The sequence below is a fragment of the Triturus cristatus genome, chromosome 2_2, assembly GCF_964204655.1.
Source record: "Triturus cristatus chromosome 2_2, aTriCri1.1, whole genome shotgun sequence".
Taxonomy (NCBI): domain Eukaryota; kingdom Metazoa; phylum Chordata; class Amphibia; order Caudata; family Salamandridae; genus Triturus; species Triturus cristatus.
Window position 1 is genome coordinate 864,824,666 of NC_140582.1, and position 21,210 is coordinate 864,845,875.

Sequence of the window (21,210 nt, forward strand, 5' to 3'; positions counted from 1 at the left end):
CACATCTGCTGTCCTCCTCCTGGTCCCAGCAGCCCCTTTGACAGTCTCCCATCAAATCTCCATGCTGCAGAGCAGTGTGGGGATTGGCCTGAACAGGCTGGTTAGATGCTCCACTCAGGTCATGGAATCTGTGGGCTTTCTCCAGCCCGGCTACTGAATGTAGCCGGACTGGAGAAACCAAAGTGCGCATGTGCGTTCTGGAAGGCCTGAGATGGCCGGCAAAACACATATATGCAGGTAGGGAGTCCACAAGCACTCCTCCCCCCCCCTCTCATGCCCCGTCCTTCCCTGCACAAACTGGCTCAGAGCCGGCATGCGAAAAATAAGACCATGCTAGAACATAGTTTTTTTTTTCATTTGCTGGCTCTGCATCAGGCAGCGGGGCGACGCTCCTCCGCCATTGCAGAGGAGCCCCCGCAAGCATGCATTCCCCAGTATTAGAGCTGCTTTTGTCTTGCAAACACTGAAGGGCACTCTAGGTTTGTTGGAACCCAAAGTTTTCTTCACTCATCCTGCTTTGCTGAATTCGTTTGTTGGCTCTAGCTCTCTGCACACTTTGCCAGTGCTAAAGTGCTTGTACTTACTCCTGTAAACATGGTCAAATTGGCATACACTCAATTGGCATATTTAATTTACTGGTAAGTCCCTTGTAAAGGGGTTTACCATATACCCAGGGCAGGTAAATTAAATGCTGCTAGTGGGCCTCCAGCACTTACTTTGCCACCAATGTAAGTAGCCTTTGAAACCTATCCGAGGCCTACCATTGCAGCCTGTGCGTGCAGATTTAAACTGTCATTTGGACTTGGAAAAATAATAATTTGCCTGAGCCTAAACAGCCCCTAGGACAGGGCACATTGTATTTAAAAAGTGGTATATGTACTTTACATTTTTACATGTCCTTATAATAAACACTCAAATTTGTTTTTCAATATCTGTCTCTCCCGTAGGATAACATTGGGTTACCTTATTACATTTAGTCAGTGGTGTAGCAAGGGGGGGCCCATCCACCCCAAGCGGCACAAGTTTTAGGGGTGGTGGCTGGCAGTCTCTCCCCTCCCCCCGCTCTTACCTGCGGCCGTCACAGAGCGGCAGCTGCAGCAATCGCCAGCCCCCCCACACTCTTACATTCAGCCACCATGGGCAGCCTAAGGCCTAGCTACGCCACTGCATTTAGTAAGGTTAACTCTTGGTTGGGAGCAGGTAGGAATATCATGTTTGGGTGTTCTAGGAATTATAATGTAAAATCTTGTTTAATGTTAAAGCTAGGTTTTAAGTCAGACTTCTGAAAAAGCAACTTTAAGAAAGTTTGCATTTTCTAGTCCTAACCATTTGGTGCATTCACCCTGTTCCTGGGTTCCATGACTAGGTGTAGTTAGCAGTCTTTTTGTATTCCTCCCAGTCAGCCACACATTAGAGGATCTGGGTGTTGGCAGGATGAGCCATCTTGACTTGATGAGGGACAGAGTCGTCACCCGTCACACTTGCACTTCAGAGACACTGCCTCAGCTCACACACAGAGGACTCCACACTAGCCTATTGTTCCTGAAGACAGGCTGGGACCAGGATAGGGAGCCAGGAAATTCCAGACACTTCTGTATGGGTAAGACTCCAGACGTTTCCTCCATTTCAAAGTGGGCACTAGGTATGAAAAGGGGACCCTTAGACCCACGCTTCAGTTCAATTCTGGACCTGTAGAAGGACTCTCAGATGACTGTCCTGCTTTCTGTGGACTGCTGTGTGCTTCAGAGGACTGTCCTGCTGCACCAAGAGCCCTGCTGCCTGAAGCCTGCTTTGTTTCCTCAAAGGACTGCCCTGCTGCTTGAGACCTGCTTTTCTGCTTGAACCCAGGACTACCAGTGGGACTCCACAGGCTAGTTGGCTGGCCTCCTGATCATAGCCTCAGGGATAAAAAAGGATCCAGCCATCTTGAACCTGCACTTGGACCCAGCCTGATTACTGACCCTCCAAATGGTGCACCTTGAGTCCTGGATCCACGGAAGTGGGATAAGAAAAAAAAAAAAGTGCTGTTCCAGCCTAACTGAAGACTCCATCAAGTCTGGCATGAGGCCCCCATAGCAACTCTGCACAGATTGTGCACCAAGGACAGGAGGTACAGTCCTCAGTGGGTCAAACTTGGTCCCGTCCCCGGTCCGCCCTCCCTCACGGTCAGCCTAAACTTGTAACTTTATGCTGGTTCAACATGACCAGTTACCCTTGGTTGGCGCTTTGCGCCTTTTGGCGCTACTTTTCATCTAAATCTTTAAAATTACATATCTCCAGTTCTATAGATTGAATTTTTTTGTTGTGGTGTCATTTTATATATTAATTTTTGCTCTATTTTCCTAAATTGGAGTGGGATTTTCCTTTCACTTTATTACTGTTTGTGTGCTGTATAATGCTGCATATACACTTTACACATGGTCTCGAATTTAAGCCGGACCGCTTTTGTGCCAAACTACCAGAGGGTTAAGCATAGGTTTATTTAGTGACTGGTCGACACGGACAAGGATTGTGGCTGTTGCTTGAGAAGGACTCACCCCTCACTCCCTACCAACAACCCAATCTCTCACAATCTTGATGATTTTATTGTTCACAAAGCAAATTTTCAGCTGCCTGCACATTAAGAACAGTACTAACACAACCCAGATCCCCTTTGCACTGGTAAATAAATGGCTAAATAAAAATCTTGGCACGGACACATGAAAGTCAAAGTTTTGAATTCGAATCCTGGAATGATAAACTCAGTTCTTTACCCATCAGAGGTTAATAAACTGCAGCGCATCACATTTGTTAAGATTACAACTTTTTTACAGTGCTCAAAAAAAAAAAAAAAGTGGGGTATTCGAGGTACATAACTAAGTTTGGCTGCAGAGACTGTGCCAGACCATATCCCCATCAGGGGGGTAACACAGGACACCGCAGCCCCCGCAGTGCCGTCCCCCCCCCCCCCCCGAGATGCATGGGCCCCCCTCAGCACTGTACTAAGGCCTGAGAGTTCTGGATTAAATCCGGAGCGGGGACCCTCTGTGAACCTTGCAGAGGGGCCCCTTCAAGTTTCGTTACACCACTGATCCTCATTCCACTTTGCAGCCAATCCTACCTGTACACAGCCCTGAACATTTACAGTGGAAGTGTCCCATAAGGTCCTGGTACAACCTCCATAGTGTGGACAATGGCAGCAGAGCCTCGTATGTGACCAGGCCCTGGAAGGGAACGCAATGAGCACAGACTTCACTCTGCACATGGCCTTATGGCTGTGCACTCTGAGGATGTGGATGCAGGGCTCTGTGCACAACTTCCAAGGTAGCCATCCCCTAACTATGCATGGACTTTGGGTGTATGCAGAGGAGGTTTGATGCTGAACCAACACCAAACCTTTCACAAAGCCAGCCTCAATGTGCGGGGTTGACGATCTGGCCGAAACCCACTGTACATAGTCAAGGGTCATGAGCAGGGTCTGCATCGAAGTCCTGTGCCCAACCCAGTGTGCGGGGACCCTTGCTGTGCTCAGCATTAAACAGCATAAATAAAAGAGCAAGTAGAAGAAAACAAATAACAGGACTGGCACGGTGCAATGTTGACCTAAACGGTCTGGCATTGGATTCAGCCCTTTGCCAAGGTTTCTTTGCTTTTGTTTAATATTAATTTACCATTTCAACATGGCGGACACATTGCTTTCAAATGAATCAGTCATCTTGGAATAGTGCATTGTAATAAGTATGGCAACAATGTTACAAAACGGCCATCGGTGGGCACGCACGCATAGGCAGCCATCATAAAATGATGTGTTACACTTTATGGTAGAAGCATTTAAAGATTGTTACCTGTACATGCATGATGAAACATTTTGGAATGGTTTTAAAATACTTTAAAATGATAGAGCATGGGAGACCCCATTTCAACACTACCACCGCTAAACCAGCAAAGCCTCTGAGGTCTGCAGCCCCTAGCGATCGCCAGTGGCTGAGATTTATTCAAGCATTCTATGCATCACCTTGTAGTTTTAGTATTTGATGCACCAACTGCATCGGGAATGCCCAAATGTGGGTCCCGGGCTCACTGTTCCACTGGAACCAAGATATACCAAACGGAAAAGTCCGTAACAAGCATGAAACCGATCTTGGGCTGCTTGTGTTCCACTTCAGGAAGGACCTGGCCTGGTAGTTTGGACTGGACTGTTCCATCAAGAACAGAGTTAAGACTGATTTGCATACGGCTGGGTTCAAACTGAGGTGTCATGTGGGCGAAAAATGATGGATTGGAATGCGACCCGAGAAATCACCAGCGACAGATAAATTCAAACATTCCATCCATCATCTTGTTATTTTTGCACTTGATGGCCTAAGTGTGCCGGGTATGTCCAGACATGGGTCCCAAACTCACTGTGCAACTGGTACCAAGCTATACCCAGCTGGAGAGCCTATAACAAGGGTGAAACAGGTCCTGGGTTGCTTGTGTTCCGGTTCAGGGAAGAACTGGTCTGGCAGTTCGGGTAGAACTGTTCCCATGAGGAACAGGGTCAAGACCGATTTGCATATGGCTGGGTACAAAATGAGGTGGCATGGTGAGCATGAAACAGTGGATTGGGATCCAGCCCTTGAGCGGTTGCTAGTGGATGAGATTAATTCAAGCATTCCATCCATCACCTTGATGTTGCATCTGATGAATGCCGAACATTGAAAGCAGCAAGTATCCAGTAAAAGGGCTTGCCACGCCCTCACATAAGTAAAAACAATAATAGAACTTTTAAAGAGCTAATAATAAAAGAAAATGAAAGTAGATTTATTTAAGTCTAACAAGGACTTTTGGGCTCCTTTATTGACCTTGAACTTGAATTCAGTTACCCTAGCTTTCCCACAGAGCCGAAAACACTGAAGGCATTACAAGCTGTGCTTGTGGGGAGGAAAGAAGGGGTCCGATTACAAGGTCATACAACGCCTCCCTGGGAGAGAATGAGCTGCTTTAACCCCCTCCGCTCAAAAAATGGAATGAGGTGCTTGAGACCCCAATGTCGCTTGAACAGTGGGAATTCTGCTGCAAACTGACTGGTAGATTAACGGCAAACTGTAGTCTCTGCATTATCCATTTTAATGATCTACACCAACTGTACTATACACCAAGTCAATTACAGAAATTCGAGTTGAGAGAAAGTGCAAGATATGTACTCTCTCGGGGGCGGGATGATGCTGACTTTATGCATCTCGCATTGGGCTGTGCCACAATATATGCTTTCTGGAGGTGCTCACTGAGGTTGACCTTGAGAGATTTGCATGCACTCCTGAAGCATGTCTGCTGGGTATGGTAAATCAGCTTAAGCCCTGTAATCAGTGTATCGTCGCAATAGCAACCCTGTTTGCTAAGCATGCAGTTGCACAATACTGGGGCACTAGATCTGGCCCCACTATTCAGAAATGGGTTCCAGACTTAGTAGATTGTAAAGAGCAAATGGGGATCTGTGCAGAGGAACTGCCTGTTGCCTCAAGGCTCAAAGATTTCTGGGCACTGCTCTCCAAATAACTACTTGGAAACCCGGACTTGCATCAAGCACATTGAATAAGTTTGTAGGCCGAAAAGACAAAACGCACTTGATGCTATCAAACTGTTTTGCCAAAACTGTACTATGTAATTTGTATGCATGTATGACAAACAGCAATTGTCAAGTGGGAGAAGTTGGGAGGGGGTCGGGAGGGGTTTGTTGCATGCGTTTTGAAAACTGCTTGCGCTGCATATAGACAATGTTTTGTAGCGGTGTTTGTTTTCTGGAAGTTTGTACATTGTGAATTGCAAGCTGATAAATAAAACTTTTAATACTTGAACTCATTTGCTACAACTAGTATTCTAGTAGAATGGTCCTCCTCTGTAATTGTTCCTATCATTAAGAAAGGAAACAGAGAGGACCCCAAGTGTTTCAAGTCTAATTCCCCCGATTAGTTTCACAGCCAACTTTGTGGGCCGCATCCTAATGAACAGAGTAGTGGATTGGGCCATGCAATAGAATGTTTTATTGGACACACAGTTTGGAATCAGTCAGGGATTAGGCAGCATTAATCAGGGCCTTGATTTCTATTTACTTATTACCAAATACATTTATTGCTAAACAAAACAAGCATTGGCATAGCCAATAGGTCTCGCCTTTGGGACCTTATAAGTGTTTAGCCATGCAACAGTTGATGTTGTTGCACAAAAGATATTGTGCTGCATAACTAAATACTTATAAGGTCCCAATAGCGAGACCTATTGGCTATGCCAATGCTTGTTTAACTAGTAGAAAGCAGGTTTCAAGTCGAACCAAATATGGGAAACCAATTCACACAAAATGTGTTTGGCCTGCCCAAATGCACCCACACAGATGCTTCCATTGGCCATTAAAGTTATCTAGTCAGGAGCAAGCAGTCCATCCAAAGCAACCCTGTAAGATGCTGCAAGCGACAGACTGCTATGGTGTCTGTAGCGAGACTGCGAAAATCTGCTAATTTCCCGTTGCGTTTCTTGTGAAACGAGCCTTCATGGATTTTCTGACAGACTCCCTGCATGTATTGCAGAAAATGTGCCCACCATTAAAGTATCTAGTGAGAAGTGCTGGTATTCCATACAGGTGGATTTTATGGGGAAAATGTCTTGATTGCATTTTTTCAAAAACTTTAGCCTTTCATAGATCCCTTACTTTCATTGGTTATTTAATTGAAAAGACAACATTGCCCTCCTTTCCACTTACTCAGTAGATCAGAAAAGAAGTCTCGCGAGGTTGGAGTTTGCTGGAGGGGGAACCCGTTGACACTTACTTTCTCCGCTGAAGTCTAGTTATGTAAGCAGTCACAAGGTTAGGCCTTTTTGGCTTTGAAATCTGTATTACTGAAGCAGGTATAAAGGGCTGGTTACAGCTTGTTCCTTCAGAGTCAGTCAAAGAAACTACTGTCGCTGACTCAGAAAAACCTGTAAATTAGGCAGGTTCTAATATACCCATTTCCTCTGTTGAAATATCTGTGAAACAGAAGACTACGTTGTATGTGACCAGCAGTATTGCGCCGACATGATAATTTCCCCCCCTTAACTACTTTGCAGCTTCTAGAAGGGGTTTCCTTTCACAAAAAGAAAATATTGTACAAAAGTTTATTGCCTTTTTAATTTTACTCGTGTTTTCCCAGTGCCCCGGTTTCTCTGTGGAAATTGCATGAGTCACGCGGATCAAACCTAGCGTAATTGCACACACATCACTTCTGCATTTGGTAGAGCCATGTGTGTACTATGTCAAATGCCATATAGCCCGTTTACCTAACTAGGCAGTCGACTAGTGTGCCAAGTTAAATGGATTACCAAATTCGAGGAAAAAGTATCAAACAAAACAAGAGTGCTTCACTTTTAATGTTAAAAGTAAAGCGTGGGTGCCGCGATTATAGCAAAAGTAATGAAATAGAAGCGCGGGTGTCGCGATCAGCATGAAGCTTACAAGGAGGGAGTGGTAGAAGGGAGGGGTGTGAGGGGATTCACGCGCGCGCTGAAAGACAAATGGCAGCTGCGCGCTTTGTGCGCGTAATAGCAATCGGGTGGCCAGCAAGGTAGCACTTTTAAAAGCAGCTACCAAATGTCTCGCCAGAGCAGCGCATGCGCTGGCTCAGGCGAGACCTAAAAAGGGGCTTTGCACGTTGCATTTATGGACCTCAGTACAGCCTTTGACAGGGGCAATAGAGGGAAGCTTTGGTCCATTATGCTAGAGATGAGGGCTGACCATAGGATAGTTTATTTCCTGCACAATCGATATTGTAATTGGTCAGCCTCCGTGAGATTCGAGGATGGTGAGAACGCACTGATCACTTTAATCTTAACCGGGGAGTTTGTCAAGGCTACATTTTGGCTCCTTTTTTTTCACTTTATATATCAATAGCCTTGAAAAATTACTGACTGAAGTAACCAAAGACGTACCTGAAGTGGGCTCTCGCTCAGTTCCTTTATTGCTATACGCAGACAATGCGGTCCTAATTTCACGAACCACCTTGGGATTAGATGCGCTATGCAACCAATTCATCACATTTATGGACAGTCTCGATTTCCACACCAACTTCAGTAAGTATCATGTTATGGGGTTAGGCCTCCTGAGCACCAGGACTAAATCCTATTGCGTTAAAGGCAATCACCTTACCCGAGTGCCCATATTTCCCTATTTTGGAGTTCTTTTGACTCAACTTTATCTTCATTCCCTTTGGTATTGGCCATAAGACATATGCTCTGTGCAAGTATTGCGTCTGACAGTGATTTTGCTTCTAGGCTGGGCCATAAGCCCATCTAGAGCCAAACGTGTTCCGATAGCCTCATACAGCAGTAATATATGGGGTACACTAATATGTCTTCGCTGTAAGTCCGCAAAAATGAGTTTTTAAGAAATCTACTTTACCTCCCCAGAGTATATCCTTTATTAGAACATTGGAATGTGGAGCACTCCATTGAAGACAATAGAGTGCTCCGTGCTTCTACGGGCCGGTAAAGGCCTGCAAAGCAACATTCCAATGTTGTTTTCACAAAGGTCTCTCGGAGCCTGAGGGGATTTAAACCCCCTTGGGCCCCGAGAAGCCTTTGTTTTATTTGTTAAAACATTCTGCCCTCTAGTGGCACAATGTTCTAATAGCCTTATAGCCCTTCGTAGCTGGGCTATACCAGCTATTAAAGTCCTGTTCCCTTGTTAAAGGCCCTCGCCGAATGCTGGAGCAAGCCTTTAATAGCCGGTATAGCCCACTACGGCGGGCTATAAGGCTATATTATTATCCATGAGGAACTAGGGCTTGGGTCTTTGAGGAGACATCGAAGGCTTGACCATTACTTCTCTGGATTTCGGTGTGGGTTCGTCCAGCTATGCACTTCAATGGTTTCATCTTAAAAGACTGCCAGGCCCTCGACTGTGCTGCCAGTATTCTGTGGATCAGCTACATTACGGATGTTTTTTTTCAGGCAAGGATATCCTGTAAAATGTTATCACCTTGAATCCTTAGTTGTGGAGGACCTCCTCTGGATCAAGAAAGCTTTTGCGGAATGGAGGGACAATGAGAGAGCTATATTGGCCAAGAATAGAGTTACAGTAAAAGCCTATCTACCGCTACAGACCACTCTTTCACTTGAAGTGTACCTGATGTACAACATGTCTGATTACCATCGGTTTCTTTTGACAGGTTTCCGTTTAAATTTAATTTAATACATCATTTATTAGCAGTTCCTCATGGCAGCTCCTACGGTTTTATCCCCAGCACATGTGGCTGCAATAATCATTCAGATAAGCACTTTACACAAGTCCGTCCTGCAGGTTTCTCTCTAATGTTATCAGTGAGTTCATGGGTTTTAATGTGGCCCTCTTTTTAGGTTTCGCATGATCCAGCGCATGCGCTGGTCTGGCGAGACTTTTTGAGAGGGCTCCAAAAAGTGCTACCAGGCCAGCCTGGAGCTACAGTGCATGTGCGCGGGCACGCCCCGCGCTGGACCGCGATTACTTTCACTTTCGCAGCCGCACGGCTGCTTGGCATAGCCAATAGGTCTCTCTTTTGGGACCTTATAAGTATTTAGTCGTGCAACTGTTGCATGGCTAAACACTTATAAGGTCCCAAAGGCGAGACCTATTGGCTATGCCAATGCTTGTTATCTGGTGCTGTTAATGTGAGAAGAGACTTATTTGAATCTTAGTGTGAAGCTAATTATTTTTCAGGCAGTCCTGGATATAGTTTTAACTTTTATTTTATCTGTGGAAAAAAAAAAAAAAAGCATCCGTTTGTCAAGTTGACAAACAAATGCTTTTCTTTTTGTAAAAACACCGCATGCCGCTCTTTCACTTTAATAGCGGCCGCGCACTTTTATTCAGACACGGCTTGGCTAAAGAAAGGGGCACGGCCTCCATTAATGTGAAAAGCGCCACATGGGCATTAGTAAACAAAAAAAATAATTAAATAGGCGCGCCCGCTATACTTTAAGCGGACCGCGCTGCTGAAATAAAGAAACGCTGCTGCTATACTTAAAGCGGACAGGCATTAGTAATTATAATAAAAACGGGCAGGGTGTTGTGATGTAGTGGGTGGAATAGGGACAAATCATTGAACAAAATAGTGCTCACAGCCAAGATAAAGATAAAGAAAACCGTGTGACAAGACAAGTAAAACTGCAGTTGTTATGGGAGGTTACAAATGTTGACAAGGCGGTACAAGGAGAGACTAACAAGCCTATTCAGGAACGAAAAGCAACGATTTTGCAGGGATGGTAACAGGAGCCAACTGAAAAGATGGGCAGGACATGAGCAGAGCTTCAAGTCCCTACCTCAATGCAGCATGCCTCGCAGTACATGCGCTGCCCAGGCTCGACCTAAACATTTATTTATTTTTATTCTGGAGAGACAGATACTGTAGTCATAAATGCAAGTCTTAAAATAAAACGAATATTCACAGGATGCAAAGTGGTTTCTGCTAATGTAGCATATGGTCTGTGGCCACCTGGAAGCTATGTACATATATGGTCATGCTTCTTAAGGGAATCAAGAAACTTCAAATCCCAGCATGCTTAGTGTTGGAACATGTTTAAAATCACGACATGGGCTTTGTTGATAGGTGCCGACATAAATAAGAGTTCTCAGGTACTAGTCAGGATGAGCATTCCAGCAGCTGATATGTCGAGGTCCCCAAAACGTTAGAGCTTTGAGTTCTTAATGCATAAAACGCAATATCTGAAAACCCTAAAAGTAGATATGTTTTGCTTAATCTACCTCCTTTGGCCATTTTTCCTTTTTGCAGGAAGGAAATATGAAAACATTTATGAAAGAAAAAAAGAGCGCCCCCCAAAACCCAGCGGGAAAAGGTATAAGCGTGACAGTGTTACGGATGTAAGAGGTCATCAAACACACTAATTAAGTAAGGGTCTAAGGGAATGTTTAAAGACCTAGCGTGGATATACTCCCCAATTGAAATAGATACTACACAATACTATCCACGGGTCTAAGCAACATGAACAGACACGAGAGAGCCTGGAACAGAGTGATTAATAACCTCTGTTTAATTACCAAAAGGAAAAACTTGTCGTCATCCTAACCCTTCTGGAGTCCTATTTATAAGGACGGATTCCCATCACTTACCAGTGTTGACATGCTTCATCATCTGGGTCTCCTCCTAGCATCACACTAATGACACCAAGGGCTACAAAAGGAAAGGGGAGCTCATGGATGTTTTCATCAAGAGCTATTAATTATGCCCGAAAGATAGCCCTTTATTATCTTTTAACCTCCAGATGTTAGCAACTATTAAGTGTGGGACAAAAAATGTGCAGTGCAAAAAGGTGAATTAAAATTGGGCAGTGAGAGAAAAAACCCTTTATTAATATCTCTCAGTGCGCAAATCTAAAAATAGTGCATATAGACCGTTTTCAGCAAATAACTGTTGTGATGAATAAATGTGTCAACATGTTTCAGCAAACTGAGGAAAATCTCATCCTCTGCCTTCTTCAGGACCACAATAATGTTGCTACTGCAAAGTGAAAATAATTTCCCCAGACGGCTTGGTTGACCGCATGAGGAACCCACGGTTAGAGCGGTGCCTCCTCTTTCCTGAGCCGCAGCCAGAGGAGGCGAGGTCTTCTCCTCATGCATTACGGGTGCCAGTAGCATCACGTCATTTGTGGAGGACATGGTATACACCTAACGACTTCAGGTGGTAAGGTTGTATTAATTCCAACCTAGTTATATTAATATGAATAATATTTTCACTTTGCCGTAGCAACATTATTGTGTAGTATCTGTGAGAGGTCATGCCAGGACTTCGGTGTGCAAGACGACAGTAATTTAAAAGTCAAAAATAAAAACCAATGATAAAAGAACATGACGCTTCCTTTTTAATCTGCAACAGGGGCAACATGCATAATAATAAAACAAGGGTAAACTTAAGGCAAATCACATATTGCCCCAATTGGCATCCATTGCATTTCTAAAAAAAATTTAAAAAAAGAATAATCTTTAATTTCGGGGGTCATTCTTTGAAAACAATAACAGCTTCTGGTTTGCAACGTAATACATATTGATGACATGCTAATCGAAAAATTATGAACATTGGTTTCCAGAGGGGCAGACATTATTCACTAAATCGGTTTGAAAATGTCTCAATGGCGCAGCTATTTTGGCACAGATGGTCTTGGAGGCACAGCAACTGGAGAACCCACTCGAGCCCAGCATTCTTACTTCCTAAACCCCAGTGAAAGTTTTCACGCCTGCATTTTGAATTCCAAATCGTGTTTCGGATGGACAAATGTATAAAAATTAAAAGGAGATTTAAGGACATGCAATCGCAATGCAGGGTCATGCAGCCCCTGTGACCTGCCTACTCTCTGCAGCGTAATGGAATGTTAAACCAGCCATTCCACTACTTACGTTGAACAGCAGTACAATTTATAAATCACAGTCCAACTGGTTAAGGTGCATTTACGCGCGACACAGATAGCACAGCCACTGACACCTGCCAAGCGAGCTCATGTCAGGTGTGGCACCTCTAGCCAGTCCAGACTTTTTGGCCAGCACACGTTGCATTCTGGGACTTTTAGTTTCACTTTTCAAACTGACAGTATGAACAAAAATTCCCAAAATACAAAACGTTGTTATCCAAAAAGCCAGGGCTAGCTGAATTGGCCACTTAAACAGTAACAACATTTAAACCCAACCTCCGGAAGCCCTTAAAAATTCCCTATTTCAGACACGCCGCCTTAAAAACAATCAGCCCCAAACATCATGCAATCCAACGTCCTTAGCAGCAGCATAAAATATTACAACCCTAACCATTGTATGCATCGGTACTCAGCCAACTCCCTCCAAATATGCCGATGCGGTGTTCAAACTCCGCCAAAGCGCCAGCAGAAACCAGAACCGAACGCACGAGAAGCCAGGAAACAAGTCCCGACCATTCAATGCAGCATTTTCCTTTCAAAGCTACCCGCCGCGACATGTGAGCGCTGGTAAAGAGAATGCCATGACCAGGCACGGGGTGGTAGCCCAAACAGCGTTCCTGGAGTTACTCTGCCGTGAGAAGGATCTATCCGCCTTCCTCCAGTCACACCGGAAAAGGTGCCCCAGCTGCAAAGCGAAGCGAACCGAGCAGAAACCCTACCTTGTTTGCCGTGCTTTGCCCGGTGTCAATGTGAAGGAAGCGCAGCTTTTGAAGTCGTGCCCTCATCTCGCCGCTCCTCACTGAGGAGGCGACAAAAAGCAATCCGAAACTTTTCCAGAAGAGGATTCGTGCCTCCAAGACATGCTCGCGCGGGCTAATTGTTCCTTAAACAGCCCAAACTCCGCCGCAGCGCTCTGGCCAATTAGAGCCGAGCCCCGGCGGCTCCTTACCACTGCCAGCCTCCATTGGATTACTCGGGCTCACGGGGCATTCTTGCAGCAGACTTCCCAGGAAATGGGCTGCGCGCTCGGGCCGAGGGTCCTGTAAACGGGCTGAGCGGACTTTTCAGCTCTGCAGCTGAACTTTTTTGATATCACCGAGGGTGGTTTTTCGCGCTCCTTTTAAAAGCTGACAACACTAGTGCATTTGTGTGCTAGCCTTTTACACAGCAAAACAGGAATAGAGGCCTGGCTACCATATAATGATATGCAAAATGTAGAGATTGTGTTTATAATTTATAGGGAGAGTAGTTTTGTTAATTGCTATTTAACATTATAATGTTATGAAGGTAAGATAGTTCCTGAGACAGGTCTGGGGCCACAGGAGGGCAGAGGAGCAATTCATGCCGCACGGGCTGTTGGCATGTACCCAACGCTGGGATTAACATAATTTTAAGCCTTGGTAACGCAGTCATGATTATATCTGCAACCAAGACCACTTACTTCTTCCAGAGGGTTACATCACCACACCCAGCCCCTAAAAGACCTATGTTGTCTCCCGGACGCTATAGTCAACTGCCTTCAGATTGTTGGGGCTGTTCCCTGGACAAGTTCACTTCACACGGACATTTATTGAGTTGTCCAACACCTCTGACTCAGTCAAACACTCCAGGCAGGTCCTAGACCGCACAATCAAGATCTCATTGCGGACATTCAAGACCCCTGGGGGCCCAGCGAGTACATTTCAGACGGTGTGCTTGACAAATTGTCTTTTGATGGACGCACTGTGAAAACGATGTTCCATCCTCAGGACTGTTCCTTCAGCGGTTCCTGAGATTTCCTAGCAATTTATTCATTATTGCCATGTGTGCAGCGGTATTCAATGCTGACTGCACTGGTAGGATTGCGTGGAGAACAGGGTCTTGTAAGGTTTCCGCTCGTACTTTGTTAAAGCTGACGACATCAGGTATGGTGCTGTTAATGACCAAGAGCACGTGTTCCTCAGTGGCTGGGCTTCCTCTAGTTCATGTGGTATACTATGTTTGGGAGTCTTGATAGGCAGTTGGCGCATTAGTTGTTTTAGTCTATCTTCCACAACTAGTTGACATTCCTGCATTATACACGTTGCTGTTTGTGGTCACGAGTGTGGTTCTAACCCCAGTGAGTAAACCTGCAATAGTTGTTCATACATGTACAGGTCAACAGCAGGCATGACCAAACCATTGTGACTGCTACTTTGTCGATCTGGAAAAATCTTTTTACTATGTCGATAAGTCCTAGACTAGTATATGCTATGGGCTATGTGGTGACCGTCTTTCCATTCTGGGCGGTCCAAATATACTGACATCCACAACAAGCTCACAATTCTATTGAAATCTGAAGTATGTCTTGGTTGTTTCTTCCAGGAGATTTATGTTGGTCTTTTTATCACACCTGAGCGAGTGGAGAGGCTTATTTTGTCTACTAAGTCTGGATCCCCACTGGACCCCTGTCTGGCTACGGTTCTCCATATGGTACCTAGTACTATTGCAGGCCATTTAGCACCTCCTCTAAATAACATTCTGAATGCAGGATCCTTTCCAAACATCTGGAAAAAATCTCTAGTACGGCCGATTTTGAAAAAACCTTCCCAAGACCCTGCGGAGGTAAAAAATTACCAGCCGAGTTCCTGTCTGCTGTTTCCTTCTAAAATCTTTTAAAAAAGCACTTAACGAAGATCTACTGTATTTCCTGGAGTCAAATGACAAAATGGATCCTGCACAACATGGATTTCGACCTCTACACAGCACAGAATCAGCCCTTATTGCAGCCACCGAGGAGATTCGCATCCAGCTAGATGGAGGAGTGAAGGCAATACTAATCTTGTTAGACCTCTCGGCCGCATTCGATACAGTAAACCATCAAGTGCTTATTCGGCGCTTATCTGAAATGGGGATCACAAGTGGAGCCTCCAAGATACTAAAATCATTCTTAGCTAAAAGAGAACAAACTGTTGCGTTGGGAGGGCATAAATTGCATCCGTACGCCTTGCCATGCAGAGTGCCCCAGGGGTCTTTATTATACCCAACCTGTTTAATGTTTACGTCACCCCACTGGCTAAACATATCCGCTCTCATGGCTTCACTGCTATTTGTTATGAGGAAGACACGCAAATAGTGGTATCTCTATCATCAAAGCCGGATGACGTGGCAATACATTTTAACAACTGTATGGTCCACATAATTAGATGGATGCGTGACAACTACCTAAAGTAGGATACAGATAAAACTGAGGTGCTATTATTCTGAAAAAATACAGCCCTCTGGAACTCAGCTTGGTGGCCAGAAGTGGCAGGATCCTGCCCATCCCCCGTAAGGAAGGTAAAAAGTCTAGGTGTCCTTCTTAACGATCAACTATTTTTCTCAGACCAGGTCAATCATATTACATCATCCTGCTTTTACACCCCGAAGATCTTGAGAAAAATCTTACCTTTTATCCCAATGGATCTAAGGACAACAGTAATATTGGCCCTGGTGTTATCAAAGATTGATTATTGTAATGCCATTTATCTAGGTGCAAACAAAAGGACCACACGCAAGCTTCAATCACTTTAAAACACGGCAGCACGATTACTACTTAAAATTCTTTCATCATTAAACCCATCTAATCACTTCATTGACCCTCTACTTCCAGCTATATTCCAAGAGATCAAAGCATGTATTCTCCCCCTATGGACTAAGATTATAGATGCCTTACTACACCAAGGTATTATCCCCGATTGCCTAAAAGCAGGACAAGTAACCCCCACTTTAAAGAAACCCAACACAGACTGTTCTGATCCTAATAACTTCAGACCCATCTTCAACATCCCTACTCTTGCAAAGCTCTAAGAAAAATGTGTCCAGATCCAACTCTGTAATCACATGGACAACTAACAACTCCTTGATCTACACCAATCAGGATTCCGTCAAGGTCACTGCACTGAAACTGCGCTTACCCATGTTGTTGATGACATACTAAAAATGCGGGATCGAAATTAATCATGCCTTTTCATACTACTTGACCTATCGGCCGCCTTTGACACGGTAAAATATGATGGTCTATTGAACTACTGGAACAAAGGATGGGCCTATCAGGGGTCGTATTGCAATAGTTTTCCTCATTCCTCCAAAACAGATCCGAGAGAGTCAAAATGAACCAATCTCTATCTAAGCCACACACGATCATTCTGGGTGTCCCATAGGGATCTTCTCTCTCCCCCATTCTTTTCAATTTATGCCTGGAACCGCTAGCAAGCTACTTAAAATCTGCTACCATCCATTATCATCTGTATGCTGATGATACTCAGCTGTATCTCAAAATCGCCTTCTCAGAGGACATTATACTCCTCAATGTCATCTTGCAAAACACACATCTCTGGCTCACGGATAATCATCTCAAACTTAACGCTGCCAAAACCGAATTTCTTCTCATCTCCCTGCCAAATAACACCCCCAAGATCGAGCCTTGGTTAAAACATCTTACAACCCTTAACTGCTCCCCTCACACCATAGACTCTGCTAGATCCTTGGGTATTACATTAGACAAACAACTGAGCATGCAGGAACACATTAATGCTGCCACCAAAGGAGCGAATTACCAACTGAGCATTCTATGGAAACTTAAATCCTACCTTCCACATAAAGACCTAAAACAAGCGGTCCAAGCTCTGTTCTGCCCAGACTGGACTATGGCAGTGCCACACTATGTGGCTTACCTAGATACAAGTTGGCCCCTCTAAGAGCCTCTCTCAATGCGGCAGCCAGACTTGTCTCTGGAACAAAAAGAAATAAACACATCTCCCCGCCCTAAAATCCCTGAACTGGCTACCAAACGAAGCAAGAATCCAATTAAAAATTGCATGCTTAACACATAAAGTGCTACATTTCAATACCCCCTAATACCTGGCTCAAAAGCTAGAAAAATCAGGGGGCTGCAGACCCTCGAGAATTGTGCACACCCTGCTCCTGAAACCCCAACGAACCCGCAAAAAAGAAAACAGGCACCAGAGCTTTCTCGGTTGTTGCACCTAAGATATAGAACTCTCTACAACCAGATGTTCGACAAATCTCCTCTACCGCCGCCTTCAAAAAAGAAGCAAAATCTTTTTTACTGACTAAGTTTTTACCTTAAGACAATTTATCCTTGCCTATGGAAATGTAACCATATTACCTTCTCTTCGAAGATTGACCATCTTATTATTGACTACAATTGAGATCAAGCTTCTTACGCTATGTACTTCATATATGTTTGTCATGCACACCTGTACCTTTTTTTACCAGTCCAATTGATACCCTACTTCTCGTCATGTAAAGCGCTCTGATACCCACTAGGGTCATGTTTGCGCTATACAAAACTTTACAAATAAATAAATATAAAGACCTAAAAGCTTGGTGTCCAAAGTTATCCAAGAGCTGCATTGGTTGCTGGTCCAGGGTAGGGTTCAATTCAAGTTCTGGTGCATTGTTCACAAGACCCTCTACATGACAGGACCCGCCTATTTCAATAATCCCATTAGATGGCATGTCCCACAACGCAACCTTAGATCATCGACTGCCTCCTTGTTGCTCATTCCCAGGGTGAAGACTGTAAAATGGGGTGGAAGAAGCTTCTTTCATCTGGCCCCCAAACTGTGGAACACTCTGCCTTTTACTCTGATCAAGCCAAACCAACAGACAACTGTTCAGAAAGGCGCTGAAAACATGGCTGTTTGCGCCCAACTTTTAACCTCTGTTCGCTTCTTCTGCTCAGGTTATGACAGCTCCAGCGCTAAGACGCCTCGACATACATGTGCTTTAGAAAACTTTTATTTCATTTCATCAAAATCATTCCCTTGGTCAGAGACCCAATTTCATTCTAGCCATTGTACCCTCTTAGTGGCATCATGGTTGTGATGATGTTGGGGATGAATTAGGCACAGTAATTGGTCAAATGAAGAACCTGTGCACTCCCAGTACATTCTGTGGACTGGTGGCACTGTTGATGTTTACCACATTTGGAGCCTGGTTGCACTCCTGATATAAAGACATAAGGCATGACTCAAGTTTAAGTTGGCAGAGATTCAATTTTCTGCATTTTTATAGAATCATAGACATTTCTGCCTTTGACACCAATATCTTCTGCCCTTATCATTCCTAGAACTGTTAAAGTGTCTAGTCATTTAGATATAGACTCCAACAAGACACCTGATGCGACATCAGTCTGCAACAAGTGCCTTGTTACCTCAATTTCAAAGTTGAATAAAAACAATAGCCAAAACTGTGTAGTCTAAATTGTCGTCCTGTTTTTACCTTATTTGTTTAAAAGAATGCATCTTAGATTTGAATCTTGATGCTTATTGGTTATATTAAACATTCCTGAGGTGATGTTGGAAATTCTATCTTAGATAAGATACAATATAAAAGAACTGACACATGACCACCTGTTAAGAGAGGTCCTTTGCCCCAGATTATCACAAGCAAGATACTAATAGAGACGATCATCCATGCTAGAGAAGCTGCCGTATAGCACTTTCTATTGAAATCTGATATCAAGCTCGAGTCCGGGTGGAGCTGATGGTGATGCTGAATGTGTGTTTGCCTTTTGCAGGGAACATGGCCTCCTTGACTCCTGATAAGTATGGCGCTTTGCTGTAAACAGGTTTACAGTGTGCTCATTCTCCCTAAGAAAACCTAGATGCAAGTTATTCTACTCCATGCCCTCATAGCGTAGCGCATAGAAGTAGCTTTTAGGGTGTTTGTTTTTTTAGATGACACTTTAACCATGGTACAAATGTTTATTTTATTCTGGTTGTTCACAACATACATTTGTGCTGTTTTAAACGTATTCTGTATGGTTATTTTAGATGTGTTCAGCAACAGGGTGCACCTGTTGAAATAAACATCCTTTTTAGTTAAAGTGTCTTTTTCTTACTGCATCTTGTGTGTGAGTGATTGAAGAGAACGAAAACATGCTTGTTTCTGATTACCACAATGTCCCTGGATCCCTGTTTGTGGACTGTTAGCAACCCAAAAGCATTGAAACAAATTCAACTATGTATTGGGTGGGGTTGTGCAGGGCTACCAAAAACTGTCTTTCACATTCAAGCATTAGTGCATTGAATGAAGTTCACTCGTGTCACCTGTGGGTGAGAAAGCAATCCTTGTAGAGCTGAGCCAGAGACTCCGTTTACGCAACACTCCTTCCACCGAGAAGACCTACTAAAAATAAATGAAGATATGTTTATTAGAATCTCATACTATTCCTTGTGGCCTTAATTTGTGAGTCTTTGAAAAGTTGTCTTCATCTGTTGATGATGTTCTGGGCAAATGTGGGTGCAAATTGGCATATAATAGTTAACGTTCAAGACTCCCCAGAGCCCAGTTAGTACATCTGAGAGAGTGTTTTGAAAGAATTTAACTACTGGCGATATTCTGGAGCTAAATCACCAGTACTGCAGGTGGCCAATTTGCTTAAGAAAGTAGTTATACTTCTGGAGTCGGTGTGCTACCCCATGTTCAAGTTCTGTTTGGAGAACTACTGAAGCCAATTGCTACCATCCAGTATTTCTTCAGTTGTGGTAGATGATGTGTCACTCCCATGTGACAGCTTTGTTGGAAGGCATATCAATGTAGAGTTTCAGACAGTGTAGACAGGTCAATGTGTGGGCCGGTTTCTGGCTGTTTGTGGGCCTGTTTTATGGTTTTCTGGGCAGCTTTTTACTTTACTGTTGATTTCACTGATATTAAAATAAGCATGGCCTACTGCAAGCTTAATTCCATTCAGTCTTCCGTACCCTGCAAAACACTTATATAGCATGGCTTCACAAGTTTAAAACTGACTCAATTTGCAAACATGAGCCACTTCATTTAGCTATCTAATCCACTAATAGCTGCCACTTTTATTTTGGTGCCCAGACCTATTTTCTGTCCCAGTAGGACCCTGCTTCTAGTACTATACTGCAAATACAAATGTTCAACCTATGATTTTAGTCCGAGTTCAGAGTGTTGAAAGGAAATATTGTAAATGAATAAGTGAAGTCTCAATTAAAAAGATTCATATTTTATTTGAATTTGAACTAATGTTCTATCAGTGTTTGATTCATTTGTGCTATCATTTGTGCTTAAGCAGAGAATAGGCTAAAAGTGGAGTCAAAGAAAACAAACTGAAGGATATGCCTTACAGTGCACATACTGTCCTATTTTGGATTCTAAAACATAGCACAAAATGTCTTGAGGCATTAACAAATCTTGTATCCTGCCCCCTACTGAACTATTTAATAGCACTACAGAACGGGTGCTAGAAGCTCAGTAGTGCGAACACAGTTGCCGCAAGAAGCCGGCTTCTGGAGGTCTAGTTGATCAGAAGACACTCTCAGGATCAGTGCTTAATTTGTAAAATTATAACTGCCAGTTCCCTCGTCAGGAGGCCACTTCCACTAGCACCACACATTGTCACTGTCAGCACTGCCAATTATCATAAGAAAATAACTACCAACCATTGTAGGAAGGTGGAATCTGACTACATGGTTGCCCCTACTTTTTTCCTGGTGTTTTAATGGTTTTTGACTTAGTTTGGCTGGGAACCTGCTATTCAGGTCCCCAGCCTATCTGCTTTCTCTGATAACTTGATTCCATGTACTTTAGGTACACTCCAGATTGGATTCTGGGGTACCCTTGTGAGTCCCTAGTACATGGTATACTATGTACCCAGGGCATATGTACCCCAGAGGCCTACCAGGGGCTGCAGCATGTATTATGCCACCCCTAAGAAGCCCTTCAAAATGACACCAAAGGTCTGCTACTGCAGCCTAAGGTGGTGCATGCACTCCTTACTGAGATATAGGTTCACTCTATCTCACCCTATCACTGCACATATAAACCTAT

The 21,210-nt window shown here is 43.9% G+C and overlaps 1 protein-coding gene across 7 annotated transcripts in view; it reads right to left on the bottom strand.

Annotated features, from left to right (window-relative positions):
- TBC1D1 (TBC1 domain family member 1) overlaps window positions 1-21,210 on the bottom strand; it is a 933,361-nt gene that overhangs the window by 687,322 nt on the left and 224,829 nt on the right. Inside the window, exon 1 of one of the 7 annotated variants that reach the window (XM_085642284.1) lies at window positions 13,110-13,365. The exons of 4 other annotated variants lie outside the window; for them this stretch is intronic. In XM_085642284.1, coding sequence (XP_085498410.1) covers window positions 13,110-13,175 — 66 coding nt within the window. In that variant the 5' untranslated portion in view covers window positions 13,176-13,365. Of the gene's footprint in view, window positions 1-12,781; window positions 12,897-13,109; window positions 13,366-21,210 lie in introns of those variants that run through there. 2 more of the 7 variants (XM_085642281.1, XM_085642283.1) reach the window with 2 other exon arrangements.